This window comes from Mercenaria mercenaria, chromosome 13, assembly GCF_021730395.1.
Source record: "Mercenaria mercenaria strain notata chromosome 13, MADL_Memer_1, whole genome shotgun sequence".
In the NCBI taxonomy this organism is placed as follows: domain Eukaryota; kingdom Metazoa; phylum Mollusca; class Bivalvia; order Venerida; family Veneridae; genus Mercenaria; species Mercenaria mercenaria.
The window spans coordinates 53,357,714-53,383,836 of record NC_069373.1 but is presented as its reverse complement, the minus strand read 5'-3'; the positions used below and the strand labels follow the sequence as shown (position 1 = coordinate 53,383,836).

General features: G+C 35.1%; 1 protein-coding gene across 1 annotated transcript in view; it reads right to left on the bottom strand.

Annotated features, from left to right (window-relative positions):
* Positions 1-21,268, bottom strand: part of LOC123528634 (delta-like protein 1) — a 34,466-nt gene extending 13,198 nt beyond the window's left edge. The window contains exons 1-2 of the mRNA XM_045308507.2: positions 20,925-21,268; positions 6,240-6,379 (exon numbers count right to left, since the gene is read on the bottom strand). Of these exons, the coding sequence (XP_045164442.1) occupies positions 6,240-6,379; positions 20,925-20,969 (185 nt within the window). The 5' untranslated portion in view covers positions 20,970-21,268. The remainder of the gene's footprint in view (positions 1-6,239; positions 6,380-20,924) is intronic.
* Positions 21,269-26,123: the final 4,855 nt, after the last annotated feature.

Here is a 26,123-nt window from a genome sequence, read left to right as displayed (position 1 = left end):
ATTGAATCAACAAACACTACATATCAGACCGATGTCGGACCAATATGATTTTCAAAATCGGCCCAATGCTGTTTTGATATCGGTCTAATACTGCTTGCGGCAGAAAACGTATGGACGCTAATATTAGGTTATTTAACATTGTTTTGTACAATACGGTGATATATTTGGACGAGCCGCTAGGCGAGTTCAATATGGTTTTCTCAGCTGGGTACGAGCCCAAATATATCTCGTATTGTACAGTACAATGTTAAATAACCTTTTTATTCTATATCTATTTGATCTTACTATAATAATAGTTTAAATTAAAAATGTTTCACTGAATATTGTATTCCTGCCTTTTCTAATTTTTCTCAGCTTGGTTTGAGTGCAAATATATATTATACAGAACAATGTTAGACCTTAAATAACCCTTTTCATCTATATTTATTTCACTTCATACGTAATATACATAATTCGTTGAATGTTGTTTTTTCTGCGTATCATCATTAAAAAAATATATGGTGCAACCTCCCTACAACAGCCATTTGGCGATCTGGGTGGTAATAATACTTGGCTGAGATATTATGCCCACAAACATTGTCAGCAAGTTTGGTGAAGATCGGATGAAAACTGTTCGACTTAAAAGAGCGAACAAGGCTAAATTCCCCGTTTTTCGAGTAATTCAAGGACTATAATCAAAGAGTGCCTAGTACAATTTGGCTAGTTATGAAATTGGCCGAGATGTAATGCCCACAAACATTGTCAGCAAGTTTGGTGAAGATCCGACGAAAACTGAATTATAGAGCAGACATGTTTTGGATGCTGATCGCCCGTCCATTGCCATTCATAATCTTCTCCATTTTGTTTCTTAATCGTTAAATAAAAACTGCTGAGGTAGCTATTCAGACAGTCAGGGCTGATACCAATTTCTAGGTTTCGTCCGAAACGGCTCCTTTAATCGACTTTTCAAATTGTCCAACATCTGATGATCCTTTTTACTGTATTTTTAAGTTTTTGATTATTAAGGAACGTTTTAATATCTAAATCAGATAGCATTGTTATCCCTTGAATCGTTTTTGTGTGTTGTAAACAAAAAAAACCAAAAAAACTCAAATTAAATCCAGATTCCAAGACGCATAACCAAACTCTGTATAAAGAGCGCCTACTTCATCCGATTTACATTCGGAACATTTTCACGCGTTTCGGGCTTTATCGTATGTTTGATATGGGACTGTTGAACCGTCCAAATACAGAAAATATAGGATTTTTTGTACGCGCGTGCGTCCAAATACAGAAAATACAGGATTTTTGTACGCACGTGCATCTAAATACCGTAATATATTGTACGGTCACGTGTTGCAAATGAACGTTCGCGATTGAAAAGATAAAATAGGTATAGAATAATGTCAAATATCGGCCGGATATTGGACCAATATCACAAACATATTTCGGTTTGCCGGCATTGGTCCTATATAACAATGTTTGCTCGGAAGGGCATGAGTCGGTAATAATATCAAGCCCTAATACCAGATGAAACCGTCCCCTCAGTCAGTATTTCAGATACAGAAATCAGTCGGAAGACTTAAACTTTACTAGAATAAAAAAAATCATCAAATTACAAGTACAACGTGTAAATTTCATTTTTAACAAGTTAAAAGGGCTTGTCATTGACTTAAGTTACGGACTGAGTACAATTTTATCCATTCATATGAAAGTGATCCATCAATCATTGTACAAGTACGTTGTCTTACGGTATGTGAACCCGATCTTGAAATAATGTTGTGAATCGCATATGTACGGTATTCTATTTTAGTTTCTTCGTAGTTTTGTCATATAAAGTAATAAAAACATCGTTATCAAGTATATAGCTTCAAACGTGTCAAAAATTATGGTTAAGTGAAAAGATCCTTTAACCAGTTATGATTAAATGAAATAAAACTTGTGAAAAAGATCCTTTGGAAGCATAGAACGCAACCAATTATGATTAAATGAAATAAAACCTGTGAAAAAGATCCTTTGGAAGCATAGAACGCAACCAATTATGATTAAATGAAACACCTATTCATGTTTGGTTTAGGACGAGAAAAAGGGGTTAAAGTCTTACCATATGAAAATATATTTGAGCTGCACCATGAGAAAACCAACATACTGCATTTGCGACCAGCATGGATCCAGATCAGGATCCATGCTGTTCGCTAACGGTTTCTCAAATTGCAATAAGCTTTAAAAGCGAACAGCATGGATCCTGACCAGACTGTGCGGATGCGCAGGCTGGTCTGGATCCATGCTACTAGCAAATGCACTATGTTGGTTTTCTCATGGTGCGGCTCACTTTATAACAACACTGAATCAGGGAAGGAGAAAATGTAAGACACTCAATATCGGTATGAAGTACTTTGGTTCTGCGGAGGCTCTTGAAACACGCCAATATACTTCATCCACAAATGCAACCGACAAAACCAGGCTGTTAAACAAATGAAGTCGCCTGCAGCAGTCAATCTAGGTGAACCATAAAACAGTTTAGAGCTATAAATGTACGGCAAAGAGATATAATAAATTAAAATGCGGATATGTCACAATAATGAATGGATCCATCTATGCATGCATAATTACTTATTGTTAGATTTATTTTACTTTCTTAAATAAACTAATGTAGAGCGTGTCTTTATTTATAGTGGTGAGCAATGTATCATTCAAAAAGTACTGTTCACTAAGCTTTGTTGCAACACTAAGTGAGCCGCGCCATGAGAAAACCAACATAGTGCGTTTGCGACCAGCATGAACCCAGCCCAGCCTGCGCATCCGCGCAGTCTGGTCAGGATCTATGCTGTTCGCTTTCAAAGCCTATTGCTATTACAGAAACCGTCTGGATCCATGCTGGTCGCAAAGCCACTGTGTTGATTTTCTCATGGCGCGGCTCAAATGGTGTTAATGCATTTTGGTACTGAAAAATTCGACCGGGTGTTGTACTGAGTACCAAAGTCCGACTGGGTGTATTGGACGCGTCCTTTAATCAAATAAATGACATAATTTAAAAATACATTCCCATATGCCATTCATTTTAACACTATCCCGAAATAAGCCTGCTGTTAACACTAGGAACTACATGAATTTTTATCAAAATCGGGCAGACAATTTCTATATTCCATAAAACTACGACTCATGAGCTACACACCAACTGTTAGCTCATTTTTCCCTATATTGCAGTTATGAAGGAGTTTTAAAATATTTTCTCCCAGAATTCTACATCGTGTCAAAGACCCATAAGGTAAGGGATATGCTTTTGTCCGTGCGTGAGAGGATATAGGGCCTAAACGGCCCTCTTGGTTTGCTTGAACATACAGCTGTACTGACAACTGCAAATGTCCAGTTCAAATATGGTGTTACTTCATGCTGATTAGTGGTTTATACAATACATGTAAGACTAAATAATAGATACTCAAATGACAGTTTTAGCATAAAAACTATTAGTTTGTCACCTAAAATCGACAATGTTAGCACGTTCACGTCTGCTCAAATACATAAACATGGTGTTTATGATAATAGGGTATACACGGAATCCCTAAAGAAACATTTTAAATGTGACATCTTATTTGTATTTAGTAAAAACAAAATAACTATCAAAAATAATTTTTCAAAAATTTGAAAATGATATTGCATAACCGGACAAGGAAAGCCCCTATTGACCTTTGACCTCCTATTTGAGCTAGGTGTCTGGGAGTTGAACATGACAATCTGTCTCATTCTGGGATATAGTACTACAAAAATATTAAAATACCTTGAGGGACGGCAAAGTTATGGACAGCACGGGAGAAAACCTTATTGAACTTTAGCCTTCAAGTGTGACCTTGACATTTAGGGATCTGTGTTTTGCACATGACACATTGTCTTGATATGGGAAACATTTGTGTCAAGTAATATAAAAATCTCTTGATTGATGACAAAGTTACAGACGGGACACGAATTCGGGACGAATGAAGGAACGGACATTACTATACGCCACCCTAAGGGCAAAACAAGAGTGTAGGATGTCACTTCAGGGGCTCCATAGATATATCTTGGTTAATGACGGAGTTTTGGGCCAAGCCGGAACTTCGGAAAAACAAAAACCTATTGACATTTGACCTCTGAATATGACATTGACCTTTAGACTAGGGGTCTTGGTGTTGCGCATGACACATTATCACTTTATGGGATACATTTGCACCATGTAATATTAGAATCCCTTCAAGAATTACAGAATTACTGAACGGACAGGAAGAAAAATCTACAGACGTTGGACCTCCAAATGTGACTTTGACCTTTGAGCTATGGGTCTGCGTGTATTGCACGACACGTCGTCTTGTTATGGGATACATTGGTGCTAAATATTATAAAAATCGCCTCAATAATGACTTAGTTATGGACCGGACAGGAAAAACATCATTTTTAACTTTTGACCTCTGAGTGTGACCTTGACCTTTGCGGTTGTGGGTTTGGTTACTATGCGTGACACATTTCCTACAATGGGGTACATTTGTACTAAGTTATATTAAAATCCCTTCAAGGATGACAGAGTCGTGGACAACATCAGAAAAAGCACTAATGACCTGTGGCCTCCAAGTGTGACCTTGACCTTTGAGCTTGGGTTCTGGGTTTTGCGCAATACACATTGTCTGATTATGGGTAACATTTGTGCCAAGTGATATAACATGTATTTTTTTTTGATGGATGATTGTGTTACAGACCAAACAAGAAAAACACTCTGTTAACATTTGACCTTGAACTTTAAGATTTTGGTCCGGGTCTTAAGCATGACACTTCACCTCATAATGGGAAAATTTCTATCAAGTAATATTAAAATTCCCTTGATAGATGACAAAGTTACAGACGGGACACGAATTCGGGACGAACAAAGGCACGGACATTACTATATGCCACCCTAAGGGCATAACAAAAGTGTAGGATATCACTTTAGGGGCTCCATAGGTATACAATTTAAAACACTATTTATATTGGAGCCGGAAACCTTACATTAAATAATAATCATATTTCAAAAGATGTTCAAGAACAATTTGATTGCAAATTTAAGACCTTAAACATTAGAATTCCTTGAAGTCAAATGTGTTCATGCACAACACACCCACTGACAATTTCAACATTTATAAGGATTTTAATTACAAACTGAATACTCATTTAACAGCGAATTAATGAAGTACTGTCAGCAGAGATTTAATGTTGACAGAAAGGGTGGAAAAATGTTCGTATATACAAACTGGTTTTTTTTGTACACATCAACTAATCCATATGAAAGTGAGGTAATATTTCAAAATGGTCCCGAGAAATGTCCCAGTATAAAGTTCGAATGATATGTTGTGTTTTCACTTCATAATAACTGAATTATGTCTCCCACCACACAGTGGTGTGGGAGACATATTGATTTACTCCTCTGTGTGTGTGTGTGTCTGTCTGTCTGTGTGTCTGTCTGCCTGTCACAAAGCTTGTCCGCACTCTAAGTCGAACATTTCTCATCCGATCTTCACCAAACTGGAACAAACATTTGTTTGCCAATAAGTCCTCGGCCAAGTCCGATAACTAGCCAAATCGGCCCTGGCACTTTTGAATTATGGCCCTTGAATTACTGATCGGAACCATTCACCCAAACCACCCAAAAATTACTGTTCGGAACCATTCACCCAAACCACTTTAAATCACTATAGGAACCACTCACCCAAACCACTTTGAATCACTATAGGAACTATTCACCCTAACCACTTTGAATCACTATAGGAACCATTCACCCAAACCACTTTGAATCACTATAGGAACCACTCACCCAAACCACTTTGAATCACTATAGGAACCACTCACCCAAACCACTTTGAATCACTATAGGAACCATTCACCCAAACCACTTTGAATCACTATAGGAACCACTCACCCAAACAACCTTGAATCACAAAACGATTAGGCAGTTGTGGGAGACATGCACTTTTCTCAAAAGCAGCTCTAGTTTCTTGTTATTTCAACAGAAACTGCAATATTATAGCACCTGCACGTGACTGTGACGACTTTTCAGTTTTGGTACAAGGAGTGATAACTCTTTCAAGACAGCAAGTGATTATTCTGCAGTCTCCATCGAGGAAACAAAAGCACAGATGAAAAGATGAAAGAAACATTATTTTGATGAATGAATAGCTACAAATAGAAACTGACCAAATATACCTTTTGTTTGATGTATGTATGAAGTACAGATAATACAAAAAAATATGCACACTTACGGTTTGTCAAAGCATATAGCAATATCTGGATCACACGGATCGGAACATGGAAAATCACAGCAGTCGCCGTCTTCTTCTCTTCCCGACGGATTGTCAAACCTTATCAGACGAAGTTCGAACCAGGTGTCGCTCGAGACGATCTGAAATAGAGGCATACATTTTTAATCAAATATTTCTTAAGTATTCCTTTTTGTTTGTTGTTGCAGTTCATATGGTGCTCTGAGAAAACATTTTAAGTGAAAACGGACGCATTAGTCCAGTGGTAACAAGATCTTCACACGTGTAAGGAATACGTTCCTGATCTTCACACGTGTAGAGTATATGATTCTGATCTTCACACGTGTAAGAAAAACGATCCTGATCTTCACACGTGTAGACTATATGATTCTGATCTTCACACGTGTAAGGAATACGATCCTGATCTTCACACGTGTAGAGTACATGTATATGATTCTGACTTTCACATGGGTAATGAATACGGTCCTGACCTTCACACATGTAATGAATACGGTCCTGATCTTCACACGTGTAATGAATGCGTTCCTGATCTTCACACGTGTAATAAACACGGTCATGATCTTCATACGTGTAAAATAATACGGTCACACGTGTAAAGAATATGATTCTGATCTTCACACATGTAAAGAATACGGTCCTGATCTTCACACGTGTAAAGAACATAATTCTGATCTTCACTCGTCTGAAAAGGATCTAAATCTTAATACGTGGAAACCTGTTGTTGGGTTTCAAGAAAGGTACTCGGAATATTGGTATCAGGAAGTAGGGTTATCTTATTTTGAGTAAAGACAGTCTGCAAATTAAAGTTAACCCTATCCTAGCTATGTGAAGCACACTGACGCTACAATTAGCATGCTTAAACATGCTAAAGGGCAAAATTAAAAGCCACATATGACACACACATTGCACGACGATAACACGCGTGAACGGCCTGAAAATTATTAATAATGTATACATATTATTCATAAGGAAAATAGCGTGTAGTAAGTGGTGTCGAAAATGTGATAGAACTGTATTAGTTAAAACATAAACTTGTCAGAGAATGTTCTCTTTGATGTGATTAATATGTCATGTATATTCTAATGATTTGAATATTCGAAAGTACTTTTATTTGTTAACCGGTGTGAATATAAAAGAAAAAACAAGGTTTTCACACACTTCTAACTTGTATTTATTCACATAAAAAACACGTGTGCTCTGTAAAAATGCAAATAAAGTCCAAAAAGCGTTTTCCCCACAGTATATGTTGAAGTAATATATATAGCGTGAAATAAATAAGATGTATTTAAACAACCGTAAATGAATACCAGAGATAAAACAATCTATTTCTGCATTTTTTTTGCGGGTGTGAAATTGTACTGCAGAAGTCCTAAAACCAGTAATTTTAACTCAAGAAACAAATTTCATGAAAGTAAAATTGCAGTCTTTTATTAAATGGGTGTATAAGTTTTTTTGAGTCTTGGTATCTCGACGAGTTTTGACTTGAAAGCACTTGTTGAAGGGAAACTCATATTTTCAATTTTCAAATATTTTTTCTTCACGTGAATATCTGGTGAGCAACCGTGACCATTTCAGCGATCCATTTGTTTAAAAAAAAAAAAACAAAAACAAAAAACCCCAGAGAACTTGCGGTACAAATAACGCAATGGTATTCACATATTATTATGATTTATTATTATTATCATTATTATTATTATACCAGATTTATATAGCGCCCTTTTCATGATAAACACGTTCAAAGGCGCTTTACAGCAACTTTATTGATCGCGGCCGATATTGAATAGGTAAAGTATATGCGCGCTGGGGAAAATATTTCATGATGGACCTGTGAATTCTTTACTTATGGGTGAAACAGGTCTCATAAGTGTAAATACGACTAGCTTCTACTGATTATAAAACATACCGTACGATTTGTTGTGAATTAACTGTTGAACTTTTAGTAGTTCAACCGCCACCCTTGTTTAAGAGCAACATTTAAAAAACACGTTTTTTTTCATCCTCAAGTAATAAGTAAGTAGACTCGCCCAGTTTAATCAATCTAGACGCATAATCTAACTATACATAGAGCGCCTATTTCACCCCATTTACATTCGGAACATTTTCACGCGTTTCGGGCTTTATCGTATGTTTAACATGGGATTTTTGAACCGTCCAAAGATGTTGGAAATGTTTGTCTCATTGTTTATTTTTTTTTAATAAAACTGTTACTGCTTTCATTGTCTACCACTTTTTTTCCACCCTTGGCTGAAAAAACAGTAATGAGCTTGTTCACTGTTTAGACAATTGTGCTCTGTTGAAATTTAACCAAACACAAGTTTACCTGCATAAACAGAAAGCATGATATGTCACCATGCGCGGATCCAGAGGGGGGGGGGGGGGGTCCGGACCCCCTCTGGAAAATCTTTAAAAAAAGAAATAAGACAAGAAGGAAAGAAAATGTTTTTCGAAAAAGGCAACATTAGGACTGCATGTTAAGTATATGCGGCGGCTGCTACATACAACTACGACATAATTCATATTATTTATCTAAAAGAAACTAAAAATTTTATCTTCAAGAAAGGTTGATTTTATCATTTTCCCAAATTTAACAGGTTAGTCCCTGAAACTGTCCCAGAATGCAAAAAAATGAAGTGCTAAATTTCAAAATTTCCAGGGTGGGGGGGGGGGCAGGGGATCGGACCCCCTCTGAGAAAATTGGCTGTGTCGTGCATGGTCACTATACCTGTCCAGTACTGGACATTATGGTAAATGCTTCTTTCCTGCACAAATGACAATTTCGCAGCTTCTGTCCGGTTTGTACAAATTTCTGGCCGCGATAAACCATTTGACTTGTACTAAAGTATGGCAAACAGCTAACTTGTTCTCTATGTTTACTACAAACTGCCTGCGAAAGACAATTTCAAGTAAATACATTATCATTTTTACAAAACGTATTTAAAAGTCTGCAGATTTATCAAACGTTACATGCATATAACTTCACAATGTATACGAGATTTTTTAACAAAGTCTAAAGGCCAAATTTGTATTATTTAAATGTAATAATTTAAACCACATTTTCCGCGCTAAACATGGATACTTTAATACAAAAACTAAGAAAAAATCATCATTAAGCGAAACAAACCTTTTATGTGTAGTTGTGGGCTGTATTAGATAATTCAGGTTCTTTAATGTGAATGGTAAATGTTTTGCTGTGTGTTATAAAAATGAAGTTATTTAACTGAATTTTGCGAAAATGCACGGGCGGGCACCAGGGTATTTTTCATATTAACCTTCACAATTTATTTCAGTTAAAAAATACAGCTTGTAATGTTACTAGTAGTCCTTATATAATCTACAATTAGTTGAATTGAATGAAAATCCTAGAGCAAGTCTCTTGTCACAGTGTATGCCACGATGCGAAATGCTTTATGCTATATTACAAAGTTCTTTGTGCTTGATTGTATGTGACAATTTTTTTATCGTTTGAAACTGAAAGTTATCATTGTTTTTTACAGCCAAGGGTGATATAAAGTGAAGAAAAATGCAATAAAAGGGTTTACTCATAGGGTTAAGGTAGTGGATCCGAAATGACGATCGGCAATTTTCGTTCGTTTACGTATTCTACGTATGCGATTTCGGCATTCTCCGGTTGTTATGAAAAAGCATTTTCTGTTATGACCGAAGCAATCCGAAAACGCATACAGAGAATACGTAAACAAACGAAAATTACCGATTGTCAATACTGGTCCACTACCTTAATTACTCTAAAATAGTCAAAATGACTTTCGTTAATTGCAATAATTCATCAAGCACGATAGGGACAAAAGACTTACCATTTTTTGGTATAAAACATGTAAACATGCCGATCTGCAGTTGTCATAAAGCATCCGACATATACTAACCTGACATTAGAATACATGGAAAGCAAAACAAAGGCACATCAAAGTTAAAAGTTTTATATTAAAATATAATTAGCTATGTCATAAAGCAGTGCGCAATATCCGCTGGGTTTCAATACAATTCAGTGGGTTCACAGAGGCCTCCGTGGCCGAGTGGTTTAGGTCTCTGACTTCAAATCACTTGCCCCTCACCGATGTGGATTCGAGCCTCACTTGGGGCGTTGAATTTTGCATGTGAGGAAACCATCCAGACGGCTTACGGAAGGTCTGTGGTTCTACCCAGGGCAGGTGTCTGTCCGTGATGAAATAACGTATGCGGATAGGCACCTGGGGTCTTCCTCCACCATCAAAACTGGAAAGTCACCATATGACCTATGACCGTGTCGGTGCGACGTAAAAAAAACACAACAAAAATAAAAGTAATGGGTTCACATTTCCTAACGGATAGACCCCCGTAAAATATCACGACGATGGAAGTTTTAGTTACGAGAAAGTGTCGGCAATGTGGCGATTAGACGATAATAGCAGAAAAAAGTTAAAACTAGTATAAACCATAAAAAATATTGTCATTGATTGTATTTATCAACGGTAACCTGTCTGGGACACTTAACCTCTCTTTGCAAGTACACATACGAATACGTTGACATATAAATTAACATTAGCATAGGCATAATGTATTCTATGCATATTTAAGTAAATAGGTGCAATACATCACGTATGGCAGTTTCTGACGCATAATTATTTCCCTTTATACATGTCGTCAGGATAGTTCTGGCAATCTGGATTATTTTTCGGACACTTGCAACATAGTCTTTTTTTATTTTTATTTTTTTTTTTTTTTTTTTTTTGAAAACTAAAACTTACCCTTTCGTACCAATTCTAACCTGTGCTACTGACATAGACTATATTTGTGAACAAAATTATAACGCGCCTTTTAAACACCAAATACTTTAAGTAATTATAAACCATGAAAGGTTTCTGACCTGTCTTAACTTTGATGACTATAGAAATTTTGGGATTTAATCTTTCTCAGCCGAACGGCTATCTGCAAGACGGTACTTGTACCGTGACATGAGGTATAATGACAAAATTCACCGTCACTTTACGTGTTGTGGTTAAAATAAAATTGATAGGTGTTTGTGTATTTCCTTAATTTACATATATCCAGTAGTGTTGTGGTATCTTTTGATGAAGAAATGAAGTTGCTTTGTGGTTATATCATTATCATTAGCACTCGTCAATTTCAACGAAAACACAGTTCATTTGATGGTGTCTGTGTGACTAACACTCACGCGCATATTGGTGAGGACAATGAATCTTTCCTTAAGGAAGTTCATTTTAACTTAACTTTGAACAAACACCTACGTGGAATGTGTTTGCGTTGCCTATGACATTTCATATAAAGTAAAATATCTGCAGACATTTTTCCAGATTTTTTCTACATATTAAACATTTACTTTCATCTACATTTTTGCTCGATTTTAAATTTATTACTTTCGAAACCAATACTCAGTGGTGTATTTGAAAGAAGTGCAGCCGTGGTCACAGCGGGATCGGAACAATTGACCTCTAACTTGACCGACCGGCACTTCATCATCAGGTCGACCTAGACTCCGTCTGGTGTGATAATGTTTATAGATCCAGGAAGATGTCAATTGATGTAGCAGAAAAAGGGGGGGGGGGGGGGGGGGGGGGGGGGGGTGCACACTGGTGTATAATAATAAGCAAGTGAACAGGGCCAGAATCCAAATGAGGGCGGAACTAAGCGTTATCTAGTACTGCTTAGATGCCATGTAAATACTCCTTTAATCTATTTGATCTTTTTTTCCTTTTTTAAATATTAGGAGTATTTCGTCAATCGACCACCTGCTAGACGTTTGGTCCGTGAAGTTATTACATAGTTGAATGTTAAAAAATTCTGAAATATTTTTTTTCACGAAAATGTTGTGCATCATAATGACTCTCGGCGATATACTGGAAAAAACAACAACAACAGTTCCTATTGAAAACCCGTATAGATTCCTGTAATGTTTTCTATACGTACAACTCAAATAATTATCATAAGTATAAAAAAGACAAAACAGCATATATATGTGAATCAGACATGAATAATCCATACATATTTGATTATTTAATGGTATAAAGATGTCATATGATTTAACGATTGATATGAACACAGAAATCTATTCAGTTGCGACGGTCCAGCCCAAAATGTCTCCATATACGAAAAAAATGTGTCAAAATATGAAGGAAAAATTACCAATCAACCGCAATGATTGTGAAAACAATTGGTTGCCTGAGGCAACTGACATATACAAGAAAAATGACCATTATGATAATTATAATTCACAGTTTGACGTACATGTACTGATTAATGGCCGTATAAGATGACCCATATATGTGTTCTAGTTCTTTTTTATTGGCAGGGTTTGACAGTATCATAACTTATCAAGCAGTGCCAACAATTCAGAAAATACGCATACACAGACAGAAAATTTTATTTTATCACATATGAGTACAGTTATTCAGTTTGACATAATGTAACCTAAAGGCATGCAATGCAGCCCTTGGAAAGTCTGATTTAAGAATGCTAGTCAGTGTTTTGTATGCGAGCTGGACAAAACCCCTCCCGGACAAAAAAACCTCTCGCAGATATTTCATGAAGCGGACAATACTCTTCCCATGCATTTAACAGAATAATCATAATTAAGGGAATGATTTATATCAATTTATTTTCCCATAGAAGTTTCAACAACTGGTTTTAAAACTTAATGTACAGTAACTGTCCACGGGATTTCTTAAAATAGAAAAAAAATAGAAAGTTTGCTCCAGTTGTTAAAAGTGCAGCGGAAGGGATTTTTACCGGACGGGTTTTATTCCACTCTCTTTTTGTATTCGTAATCCTATAAAATCTGTAAAAAGATCATTTGGAAGCATAGAATGCAACCAAGCAGGATACTAATAATAGCAGACTCGGTTTGATTGAGTCTGTTCAAGAGAGGTAATGAAATGTGCAACACCTCTCACGCCCCCTAGCACCGGCTTAAGCGGAACTTTATTACAAAGATATTGAATGGACTCCATGATCCCGAAGGACCAGAATATATAACAACACTGAATCCAAGTATGTGGAGACTATAACTTATAAGGTTGTGATGTACAAGCTTGCTGTAGGCCGACAAATTACTGACATTTACATTTTTTCATGGCGTTTTAAGCGCAGTATTGTAGTTATGAATGACACTAACTTTACTTATCAAGTCATGGTCCCGATTGAAGGAAATAAAGTATCTATCTATCTATCTATCTATGCTGGTCTAACCTAATAGGCGTCAACTGGAGAATGCCGAATGCATACAAAGACTACGTAATGGAACGAAAATTGTCGATCTACTGCCTTAATCAGTAAGGACACAAAGCTGTGAGGCATGCCGAGGCAGTTACCTCGGTGTTTTTTTAAACGTACTATGAAAAGTGGGAAAAGTGGAACGAACAATCAACACAAGTTGATTTTAAGAGTTGTTTATTGAGAAGCAACCGACGTTTCGACTACCACGAGTCTTCTTCAGGGTAAGGTAAAAATTGAATTCTTGCTACATTAAATGTATCTTTAAAATAAACCTGACTTGCTTTATACTCTTCCTAATATTTTAATCCTTACCATGCTTAATATCTATAATAAATGTGTCCATTATTCAATATTAACAGAACTTACCTGTTAAAAGGGGTGCTTACCAAAAATATACTGTCCGAATGGCGAACAGTGTAGATCATGATCAGACTGCACGGATGATCATGATCTACACTGTTCGCGAAGGCAGAATAAATCGTGTCCTGGATGATAAGGGTTAATGAAAACGCCCTACCAAATCTAGTTCTACGTTTCATGTGACACCGAGTCGATGAAGCAAATTTATTTCATAAATCATTTATTCAATCTTTTTCTGTTGTTGTTGTACTTCTGTAATATATATTTCTTTGGTCTATTTAAGACTGTGTGGATATTGTTAACGAATTGTTAAGATGTTACATTAGGAAATGCCAAAGTCATACACATTCCAATAAAAACGATACCTAGCTTTGATGGGTTTTTTTTTTTTCATTCACTTAAAGACTGAGTTGTGTTTGTTGTGTGATGACCGAGTCAGCGGTAACTCCCAAAAATCGTCATTCATTTGTTTTCTCCAAGATACCTTTTTTTATTACAAACGTGTCAGATCCAAATTAACAGTAACCAGGAAGCTTCCGGGAAATGTCTTAAACAACAAACTTTTATTCACACGTCTGACAATAATCATACATTGCATACTTAAGGTTAACAAAATGATGATATTTTAACATATGCTATTATATAAGTCTGACAGTTATGACCGTCATTTCACTCAAGAAAGGAAAGTAACTTGTCAAGGAAAGCATTAATTACCACTGTAGCTTTGTGTTTGAATTAAACGAGTCTATTTATTTAGGTCTTCTCACCGACACTAGTTGATTAATCAATATGAATAATAAATGCGAACAGTTTGTTTAAGTCAGTATGGTTTCTATATTGTCCTTTCATTCTGTCTTGTCCTCATCAGTATAGTTTTATAATGTCCTTTCATTCTGTCCTCATCAGTATAGTTTTATAATGTCCTTTCATTCTGTCCTCATCAGTATAGTTTTATAATGTCCTTTCATTTTGTCCTCGTCAGTATAGTTTTAAAATGTCCTTTCATCCAGTCCTGTCCTCATCAGTATAGTTTTATATCGTCCTTTCATTTTGTCCTCATCAGTATAGTTTTATATTGTCCTTTCATTCTTTCCACATCAGTATAGTTTTGTATCGTCTTTTCAATCTGTCCTGTCCTCATCAGTATAGTTTTATAATGTCCTTTCATTTTGACCTCGTCAGTATAGTTTTATATTGTCCTTTCTTTCTGTCCCGTCCTTATCAGTATAGTTTTATATTGTCCTTTCATTCTGTCCACATCAGTATAGTTTTATATCGTCTTTTCAATCTGTCCTGTCCTCATCAGTATAGTTTTATATTGTCCTTTCATTTTGTCCTCATCAGTATAGTTTTATATTGTCCTTTCATTCTGTCCTCATCAGTATAGTTTTATATTGTCCTTTCATTATGTCATCATCAGTAGAGTTTTATATTGTCCTTTCATTCTGTCCTCATCAGTATGGTTTTATACTGTCCTTTCATTTTGTCCTCATCAGTATAGTTTTTATTGTCTTTCATTCTGTCTCATCAGTATGATTTTATATGCCAATAATTATGTCATACAGTATAGTTATAGTTTATTATCAGTATGGTTTTATATGTCCTTTCATTCTGTCTTGTCCTCATCAGTATAGTTTTATATTGTCCTTTCATTTTGTCCTCATCGGTATAGTTTTTATATTGTCCTTTCGTTCTGTTCTCATCAGTATAGTTTTATAATGTCCTTTCATTTTGTCCTCGTCAGTATAGTTTTAATGTCCTTTCATCTGTTCCTCATCAGTATAGTTTTATATGTCCTTTCATTTTGTCCCATCGTATAGTTTTATATTGTCCTTTCATTCTGTTCTCATCAGTATAGTTTTATGTCTTTCATTCTGTCCTCTCAGTATAGTTTTATATCGTCCTTTCATTTTGTCCTCATCAGTATAGTTTTATATTGTCCTTTCATTCTGTCCTTCATCAGTATAGTTTTATATTGTCCTTTCATTCTGTCCTCATCAGTATAGTTTTATATCGTCCTTTCATTCTGTCTCATCAGTATAGTTTTATATTGTCCTTTCATTTTGTCCTCATCAGTATAGTTTTATATTGTCCTTTCATTCTGTCCTCATCAGTATAGTTTTATATTGTCCTTTCATTCTGTCCTCATCAGTATAGTTTTATATTGTCCTTTCATTCTGTCCTCATCAGTATGGTTTTATACTGTCCTTTCATTTTGTCCTCATCAGTATAGTTTTATATTGTCCTTTCATTCTGTCCTCATCAGTATAGTTTTATATTGTCCTTTCATTCTGTCCTCATCAGTATAGTTTTATATTGTCCTTTCATTATGTCCTCATCAGTATAGTTTTATATTGTCCTTTCATTCTGTTCTCATCAGTATAGTTTTATATGTCCTTTCATTTTGTCCTCATCAGTATAGTTTTATATTGTCCTTTCATTCTGTCTCATCAGTATAGTTTTATAATGTCCTTTCATTTTGTCCTCATATAGTATAGTTTTATATGTCTCTTTATTTTATGTCCTCATCGTATCATAGTTTTTATATTGTCCTTTCATTCTGTTCTCATCAGTATAGTTTTATATTGTCCTTTCATTCTGTTCTCATCAGTATAGTTTTATATTGTCCTTTCATTCTGTCCTCATCAGTATAGTTTTATATTGTCCTTTCATTCTGTCCTCGTCAGTATAGTTTTATATCGTCCTTTCATTTTGTCCTCATCAGTATAGTTTTATATCGTCCTTTCATTTTGTCCTCATCAGTATAGTTTTATATTGTCCTTTCATTCTGTTCTCATCAGTATAGTTTTATAATGTCCTTTCATTCTGTTCTCGTCAGTATAGTTTTATATCGTCCTTTCATTTTGTCCTCGTCAGTATAGTTTTATATTGTCCTTTCATTTTGTCCTCATCAGTATAGATTTATATCGTCCTTTCATTTTGTCCTCATCGATATAGTTTTATATTGTCCTTTCATTTTGTCCTCATCTGTATAGTTTTATACTGTCCTTTCATTCTATCCTGTCCTCATCAGTATAGTTTTATATTGTCCTTTCATTTGTCCTCTCAGTAAGTTTTATATTGTCTTCATTCTGTCGTCCTCATCAGTATAGATTATATTGTTATTTTTCATCTATTTAATTGTCCTTTCTTTTGTCCTTTATTTATCTTCTTTTTTTATCATATATTATTTTTTTCTATCGTATAGTTTATTGTCTTTTTGTCTCATTGTATGTTTTATGTGTCCTTTCATTCTGTACTCATCAGTATAGTTTTATGTTGTCCTTTCATTCTGTCCTCATCAGCATTGTTTTATATTGTAGTTTTGTATTGTCCTTTCATTCTGTCCTCATCAGTATAGTTTTATACTGTCCTTTCATTCTGTCCTCATCAGCAAAGGTATATATATATAGTTCTTTCATTATGTCCTGATTAGTATAGCGTTATATTGTCCATTTATTCTGTTATAATCAGTATAGTTTTATCGTCTTTTTATTCTGATTAAAGCTTAGTTTTTTATATTAACCTTTTGTTGTCTTGTCCTCATTAGTAAAATATTATATAAAATGATATATTTCTTTCCTGCTGTACTCATCAGTACATGACTATATTTTCTTATTTTCTGTTCTAATCAATATACTTTTATATTGTCCGTTTATTCTGATCTCTCTTTATTAGACCCGCCCACTTAGCCCAGTAGGGAGAGCGTTGGTCTACGGATCACGGGGTCGCGAGTTCGATCCCCGGGCGGGGCGTATGTTCTCCGTGACGATTTTATAAAAGACATTGTGTCTGAAATCATTCGCCCTCCACCTCTGATAATTCATGTGGGGAAGTTGGCAGTTACTTGCGGAGAACAGGTATGTACTGGTACAGAATCCAGGAACACTGGTTAGGTTAACTGCCCGCCGTTACATGACTGAAATACTGTTGAAAAACGGCGTTAAGCCCAAAACAAACAAAACAAACTCTCTTTATTAGTATACAATGTACTTTTGTTCTTTCCTAGCAAGCACATTCTCATTAGTAAAGCTTATATGGTCATAGTCAGTATTCTTATAGTTTTATCCTGTCCTAGTCAGCATTACATAGTTTTATTTATTCCTTTTATTTTGTTATCGTCCGTACAGTGTCAGCAAATGTCGACTATGTCTTAGTTCTTATTGTTTTGATTTGTCTAAGTCAGTAAATCTTTATTCTGTCATAACTTGTATAGCCCTAGTCATTTTTTCTGTCCTTGTCAGCAAAAATTATCTTTATTCTGTCCTAATTACTGAATGTTCATTTTGTCCTCGTCAGCGTTCTTTTACAAGGTCCTAGTCCTATTTCAATTCAGTATATTTTTATTCCGTACTAGTCAGTATTTTGTTAGTCAGTATATTTTTATGATGTCCTATTCAGGATAGTTTATTTCTTTCTTAGTCATTATATTTTTTTTATATTAGTGTTGTATTTATACTGTCATGCTGGCAAAATGTAAGATGTTAGGAGTCCATCGATTGGCCAATGCTACCTGTGTCAGTCCAATTGATGTTTCGCTTTCAACCAGGCATTTTATGATATCTATAATTAGTTCAAGGGTGTTTTTATGAACAAAAGGTGAGTAATATACACGTTCTAAGACTTTACTGACATGGAAATTCGTACTGACTGTACTAAACACACGCCTGAAGTAATGTAATCTACCAATTGGGTATCGCAGAGAAAATTTTGCTGCCAATTAATTTTTATGTTGTGGCAGATCCCATTAATTAGTGTGTAAAAGGATGGTGATGGTAAACAAATACAAGTAAACGCTTTATGCGAATAGCTTAGAAACAAATTTGTATTTTCAGGAAACTGTTAACATGCAACCGGACACTACCAGGGATAATGTGTATATCCCTGACACTAACTAACCTGAAACATTTGCTTTCTTTGTACTATATTTTCTTACATATGCAAGCCATTCCTTTTTAAAAGAATTACCGTTATTCTATCCCATTCTGTCACTGTCCGTTTTGTTCTGCCTAAGTCGTGACAGATTTGATCTTTCCTAGTCAGTATAGTGTTTATTTTCTTCTACTTTGTGTAGTTTTATTCGTATTGATCCCTGCATAGTCTGGTCTATTTATCATATCTTGTGTTTTATCATGTTCTCGTCAGCATCGTCATCTGTTCTATTTTTAGAATAGAGCCCAGTGTGTTTAAGCACGCCCTCTTCAAAATGTCCTAGTCAAAAGAGTTCTACTACGGTAAAATTTGTTTAAGGTAGTTCTGCACGTTTTTTTTTATCAAGACCCTCATTTTTTTTTAAAACTTCAAAATATATTAAGAAAATTCGGGGAATAAAACCGATAGAATCGTGCGCTTGATTTTCTAGACTGATTTGTTAAAAATTGTACCTCACACAAGTTTTCATAATGGGTGTCTACGGGAAAATCATAATTTTTAATCGCGATTTTTTTTCTACAATGTAGATTTTAACGAAACTTATCACAGTGATAAATAAACGCATGGTCTATAATATGGTGATGTAAAATGTATACGTCCGTGTGCTTGTTTTTTTTGGTTTTGTTTTTGTTTTAGATATTTGCCCTTGGTTAAAGAGATCCGATAATTACACACTGATATTTAGACATTATTTGGAATTATTAATGTGACAAACGTGTTAATATCATATTTTACCTTAGGGAAGATAATAACATAGCAGTTTTAATAAGTTCACTCACAGGTTGCCATTTATTCAAAAAACGATTTTCATTTCCGTATACTTAGTCCAGGCTTCTTTCTACGCTTCTTTCTTTCTATTATCTTGATAATGTCGTCACGCCATTAGGCCTACTTCCGGTTTATCAAACTTAAGAACATCCCATCTACAACTAGTTTATCACGTCTTAGTTAAAGTATATTTAGAAAATATAGGTCGCGGGTTTAGATTATGATCCGCACATACACGCAAATGTTGTGTTTTTTTCTTTACGATCGATCACAACGTAAGTCAGTATAATCTTGACAAATACAATACGCCCTACTACCATTGCGATAGGGCAAGATTTCGGTCTTCTTGCAAATACCATTTCACTACATATAGTCTTTTCCAGCTGTCTATTTATTCAAATAAGACTTAGGCCTACAACAAATATCAGAAACATTTTATAGTTATGTAGATATCATAGTACTGCAATAGATTAATTATTATCAGAAAAGTAATCTAGGGACATTCGAACGAAAAATGCCAAAATACTGTATCTTTCGGCTTTTATGGTCAAACTAATTTGGCATTATGTAAGCTTTTTATCCTACCCTCATACAAGATAGGCCTATAGCACAAAATCGACCTGCCTTATAAACTTTGCTTTATCTAGTCAGTGTCAAGATATCACTTTTGCGGGAACTTTTAAAATCACTTATTTTATCAAAATTTTGCACTTAAATCAACATTGTATTTGAAATGTCAGAACTTAGAAAATGAATGGTCAAATCAAAGGTTTTTACCCAGAAACAAAAAAAGTTATTGCTATTTTTTACTTTTAGGCCTACAGCACTTCAGCCAGAAATTTTGAAAACAATTTTGTATGAATTTTCATTGAAACCGTTATCATTGTATTGGAAATGTTCTAACTAAGAAGATAAATGGTAATATCAAAAGTTTTTCTCCAGAAACAAAAACGTTATTGCATTTTTTCAACTGTATCCACAAATTGAATTGCCCTTGCAAACGTCATAATATGACGTCAAGTCTGCACGCTGTTGCTCTTTCCAACGACTTTTTCCCAATGTTCTGAGCAGGTAAGATAAATAGAATATTAGATTACTGTCTGAATTTTTAAAAATTTATTAGGCTCGTCTACGAAAAAAATATATTATTATTATCTTTATTTCCTCCATAACTGAAGAGCATTTACATGATAAATATATAAATACAGGAAAGGAACACTTTATAAACACAATATAGATAAGTACATAGATGTATGTCATAAATGACATTTAATGTATCGCAGTATTATAATTCTCTATTTCTGATATCATCTCCAATCCACTTTCGAGAAAAAATGATTTGAAGTCAACACATATTAAACAGAAAATGTTAAGTTATACCTGTATTGAAGCGGCCAACATCACGCTAATTATCCGTAAATCCATTTTGAGAATTTGTCCAACCCGCGATATTTTTTTCTATAAATAAGAATATAAGTACATATAGTTATTTTAAATTGACTTGAGAAATTCAGTTTATTTGTATGAAGATATCAAAATATCCACAAAGCACAATAATCCATACCAATGAATTTAATCTATCAAATGCGCCTACACCTTCTGAATGATTCACGCAACACGAGCGTCAGTTCAATCATTTAGCAACAGTTTAATTAAGACATAAATTATGCTATGCTCCAAAAACAATGCATCTCAATACTGTGTGCATTAATGTAGAAATAAGCACACTGACAAATCAGTTTTCAGATAAACAAGACGTAGGAAAATAGCAAAAACAACGAATAATTCAACCATGACTTGTCACATTTGGTGGTGTTTAGACTTAAAGCTGTCTCGTTTGTAGTTTTACACCATTTAATGTCAAGTAAAACCTGAGTGAACACTTACGTAAAAAACGTAGACAGACCTCTGTAGATTCATACAGTATAGATGGGTCTATGTAGTAAAATGTTTTTTTTCTTCCGGTTTTTAGTCAGAGAAACCAGCTTCTTGTATACTTTTTTCATTCATTATTCGAAGGAACGCAGCGGACCAACCTACGCCGCGAAAATCAAATCATTGTGTTGGACCAGTCTGCATGGTCTGATCCCCTCCGCATTTATGTTACACAGTGTGTTTTTTTTTTACAAAGAATACGGAAACCCTCAATATTTTACTACTGTGCAGAACATGCTGTGTTACGCCGTATAGAGCTTGCGCTTTATATAGCTCACGCATGGGCTTTATTCGGTGGTTGACAACGCATACAGCTTACAATGAGCTGTGTCCTTGAGCATGCAACGAATACAGCATACGTAAGCTGTATACGTTGGATATACATAATTATATATTTACATTCGCCCTATTCTTTTCCACTGAAAATTATGACGATCATTACGTATGAACGGCAAAAGTAAAGGTGCGAAAGTTACGTCAACGCTGCATAGAAATAACGGGCCGCTGTTTTGACGACGTCCGCGTATAGTCAGGGAGAACGTTCCTTAGATGACGTTGTTCCGTCTGGTGAACTGAATGGAAGGGAAGCTGATTTTAATGTTAAATGCAACAATATATGTGAAATTTATAATATAATCTTGACAATGTTTACAAATTGAAAGGAAATATAATGTAAAAGGCTATATTTTTTTCGGTGTTCATGCGAATTGCCACAGAATAAGATCGGAAAATTAAATAGCGCGATTCATGGACTTGCTGATCCTATTCTGTCGTTCATTTCGTATGAACACCGAAAAAAAATATTTCTTAAATGCTTTTCAGATAGGCCTGTCTCATTACTACGTAAATGGCCTTCGCTACTTTCCCTTTGCCGGTGATACGCCGCTTAAAATGATTCGACCTCCTATGATTGTCGGTATTACCTTCCGCAACAAGAACGCTGAGATGGCAAGGAAAAGTTGGTATTTTAGGTTTAGGAAGAAAATAACATGAAAATTGGTAGTTGCATGTTTTTAGACACGTCGAAAGTAAGCCAAAACAGATGTACTACCAAAGTAGTAGCAAATGACCGAAATCGATAACACTCAAATTTGCATCTAGAAATGACGTACAATGAAATATTCTACGTCTTATGTATTCACCCTGCTCTTCCCTGAAAACCAAAGAATAAAAAAATGTTGGCTTTTCCTATTCTTGTAAGTCGTGAGCAGTGCATGGTGTCTGCACATTTGCAAAAACGCATAAAACGACATCTATTACACACAAGTATCTTTTAACAACGACCGGTAAACTGTTAGACCATATCAAATTGAACCTTTATTTAGCGTCCCCATTATTTTTTAAAACCTTCCTACCGAGCAGGAAAAAGCAAAATAATTGTTGATTTAAAAAAACTATCATCTACCTCGTGGTAGTGTTTATACCAATGAGTAAATATCATTGTATTTTAACCTTTAGCCTGCTGGCGGCAAGTACTTCTGCCTTTGCGACCAGTGCAGACCAAGATCAGCCTTCACGCTGCACTGTTCGCTATTCTGTCAGTAAATTTTCATTGAACTCCCCTTTGAATAATGAATGGCACTGCCAAAATTGAATAATGTACCAGTCCATTTTAGAAATTTAGAAGGCTAAAGATTAAACAATTGTTACAGCAGTAATTGTGTAACAAATAGAATTTGCAATTGTGTTAATGTTTTATTTGTCATCACTTTTCTTTTTTTTTTTCGATCAGACAGTTGAAAACATCCAATTTGGTAAGTCATGTTTCGTCTTTGATCTTTGAGATTATTTTGACCAGTCAAAACGTTTTTTCTTATGTAAATTTTCGTTCTTGTGGTATTTGAAAAAATAAATAGTCAAAAAGAGTCCTAGAACTGACGTCTACTTACTTAGCTATAAGACGAGTTGTTATATATCTTTTTTATTTCTACCGCGTCACGTTTTCGGCGTCGAAACCAGCTTTAAGGTGACTTGTCAATGTACATACACTTGTATATAATAATGGATCAGTTCATTAACGACAACTATCTTGTCATCAGAGGTATAAACTAAATGTCACAGATGAGTTGAAACCGCAACGTAGGCTGAGAGAATCAGTTCAGTTTTATTAACCATTATCATGCTGGACACGACTGAGTCTGCCTTTGCGACCAGTGTAGATCATGATCAGCCTGCACATCCGTGCAGTCTGATCATGATCTGCACTGTTCGCCATTCAGTCAGTATTTTTGATATGCACTCCTTTTAACAGTTAATGGTTCTGTTCAAATTGAAAGATGGACAAGTTTATTACTGAAATTTAGCAGGGTAAGGGTTAAAGGTATCCAATGTACATCTTTCACTAAAATAGTTTATTTTTAGATAGTAACTTTAAATGTAGCAAATTGTAATTAAATATAACTAATTTGACTTAATTTATAAACTAATTGTGTGGAGCTACATTCTCTATTAAATGTCATGCAGAATACTCAATTGTCTAAAAGAAACTTCCAGATTTTTTGTTGTAGGATACATTTATATTGTGCTTAGCTATGCATGTTTTAGATATGTACAATTTTAAACGTAACATACAGACACATTATAATTATAATTTATTTATTTACTTATTTTGCTAAGTCTAAAGTCACTCCACCAAAACGTCTTTTCCAGCTTTTGACGGTAAAGGAAAACTCCAGATGCCCCTCCAGACTCAGTTTCACAAGGGTAGCACCACCAGCTTTTCATGAGACAGATGGGTGGCACAGAAATAAATATTTTGTTATAGAAAGTGTAAACATTGCACACTTTTACTGTATTATCCTAGAATGTAGGACTCTGTGGATAAATAAAAGTTATGCCCGCCCAGCAAATCCATTAAAATGGTAACAAAGGGTATCGAAAACCTCATGAACCAAACGCGCATTTACGCTAGCCCTTGTGAAATTATTTCGCAGGTGTAAAACTTCTTCGTATCGTTTCGATATGTTAAAACATGGTTCTGCTATATATTATTTCTTATTTGATAAATAGTAATAATAATAATAATAACAATTGTTCTATGGTATACACATGTGTTCAGTTCGAGTAACCAAAATCAATGAAAACAGAGGTAATAAGGTAACCATTGCAGATAAGTAACAGTTATTGTAATACTCATTATTCTGGCATAAATATGCTGTTTTAATAAAAATTGTTTAAACAAAAATAACCGTTATAAGATCTATGAGCCGCGCCATGAGAAATCCAACATAGTGCATTTGCGACCAGCATGGATCCAGACCAGCCTGCACATCCGCGCAGTCTTATCAGTATGCATGCTGTTCGCTGACCGTTTCTCTAATTGCAATAGGCTTTGAAAGCGAAGAGCATGGATCCTGACCAGACTGCGCGGATGCGCAGGCTGGTCTGGATCCATGCTGGTCGCAAATGCACTATGTTGGTTTTCTCATGGCGCGGCTCATATACTGAATGTAAATATACCTGTGTAAACGAGAAGAAGCTTACTAAAAATATTAGATGTATTTCAATAAATTTATATAAGAAAATCGTATCCTAACAAATTTTCGACTATCGACTTTACAATAAATAAACAGCCAAAAAGATCCGCCCATGTTAAATTTTAATTTAGAAAATAATTAAATCTAAGAAAAAATCGTATAGTTTTTAGCTGTTTGCTTTCACTGAATTTTAATTGCCGCGATTTAGTTTGCTTTTTGAATGACGACAAATCACTCTTTGGGATTTAACATCTTGCTATATAAAATACATAGTTTGTTTGGTTTGGATTCAGCGCCGTTTATCAACAATATTTCATTTATGTAACGGCGGGTAAATAACATAACCAGAGTTTCTGGATTCTGTACCAGAACTAACCTGGGCCCACATTCATCAACGTTATCATTCCTTACACTGATAAATTTCTATAATGGACTGGTCCATTATTCAATACGGGCAGTACTATTTATTATTCAAGAGGGTATTCACTGAAAATTTACTGACTGAGTAGTGAACAGTGCAGACTATGATACGTGCAGGCTGATCCACTGGCACCAGATCAGAAAGAAAATGCCTCTGTACACGTTATACACTACCCCTAGGTTTTCTATAAGAACCATGGTCATGAACGGGAAAATATACTAACCCATTTCAATCGCGTATTTCATACCTAAAACACGCAGTTCAGTAAATGTGTACTATTGATATTAAACAAGCGATAATTTATCTTCCATCATGCACCAGTCACATTGTCTCAATATTCCATATTGCAGAGATGCTCGATATATTTTATGCTTTAGTCAACGTTACAGAAAAAACTTGCGTGAACTCCCCTAATGAACATCCGGTCTAGAGGTCACGGCAATGCGCACATGTTAAACGAAATGTAAACAAACAAAAACAGAATGCAATATATTCACAGTTTTACGATAAGACTCGAAATGATGAATGAAATTCATCTTGTATATGATTTTGAATTTGAAATCATACATTGGTATACATCTATTTTGTTTATTTAATTCATTTTGCACATTTATGCTGCATATAAACATTTTAGTGTACACGTGTAGTAAAATGACGACTGACATACATTTTCACATCAGCCAATCAGAGTGTGTCTGTAATCTAGAACGGAACTTCACCAGGGAAGTTCAAGCAAGTTTTTTGTGT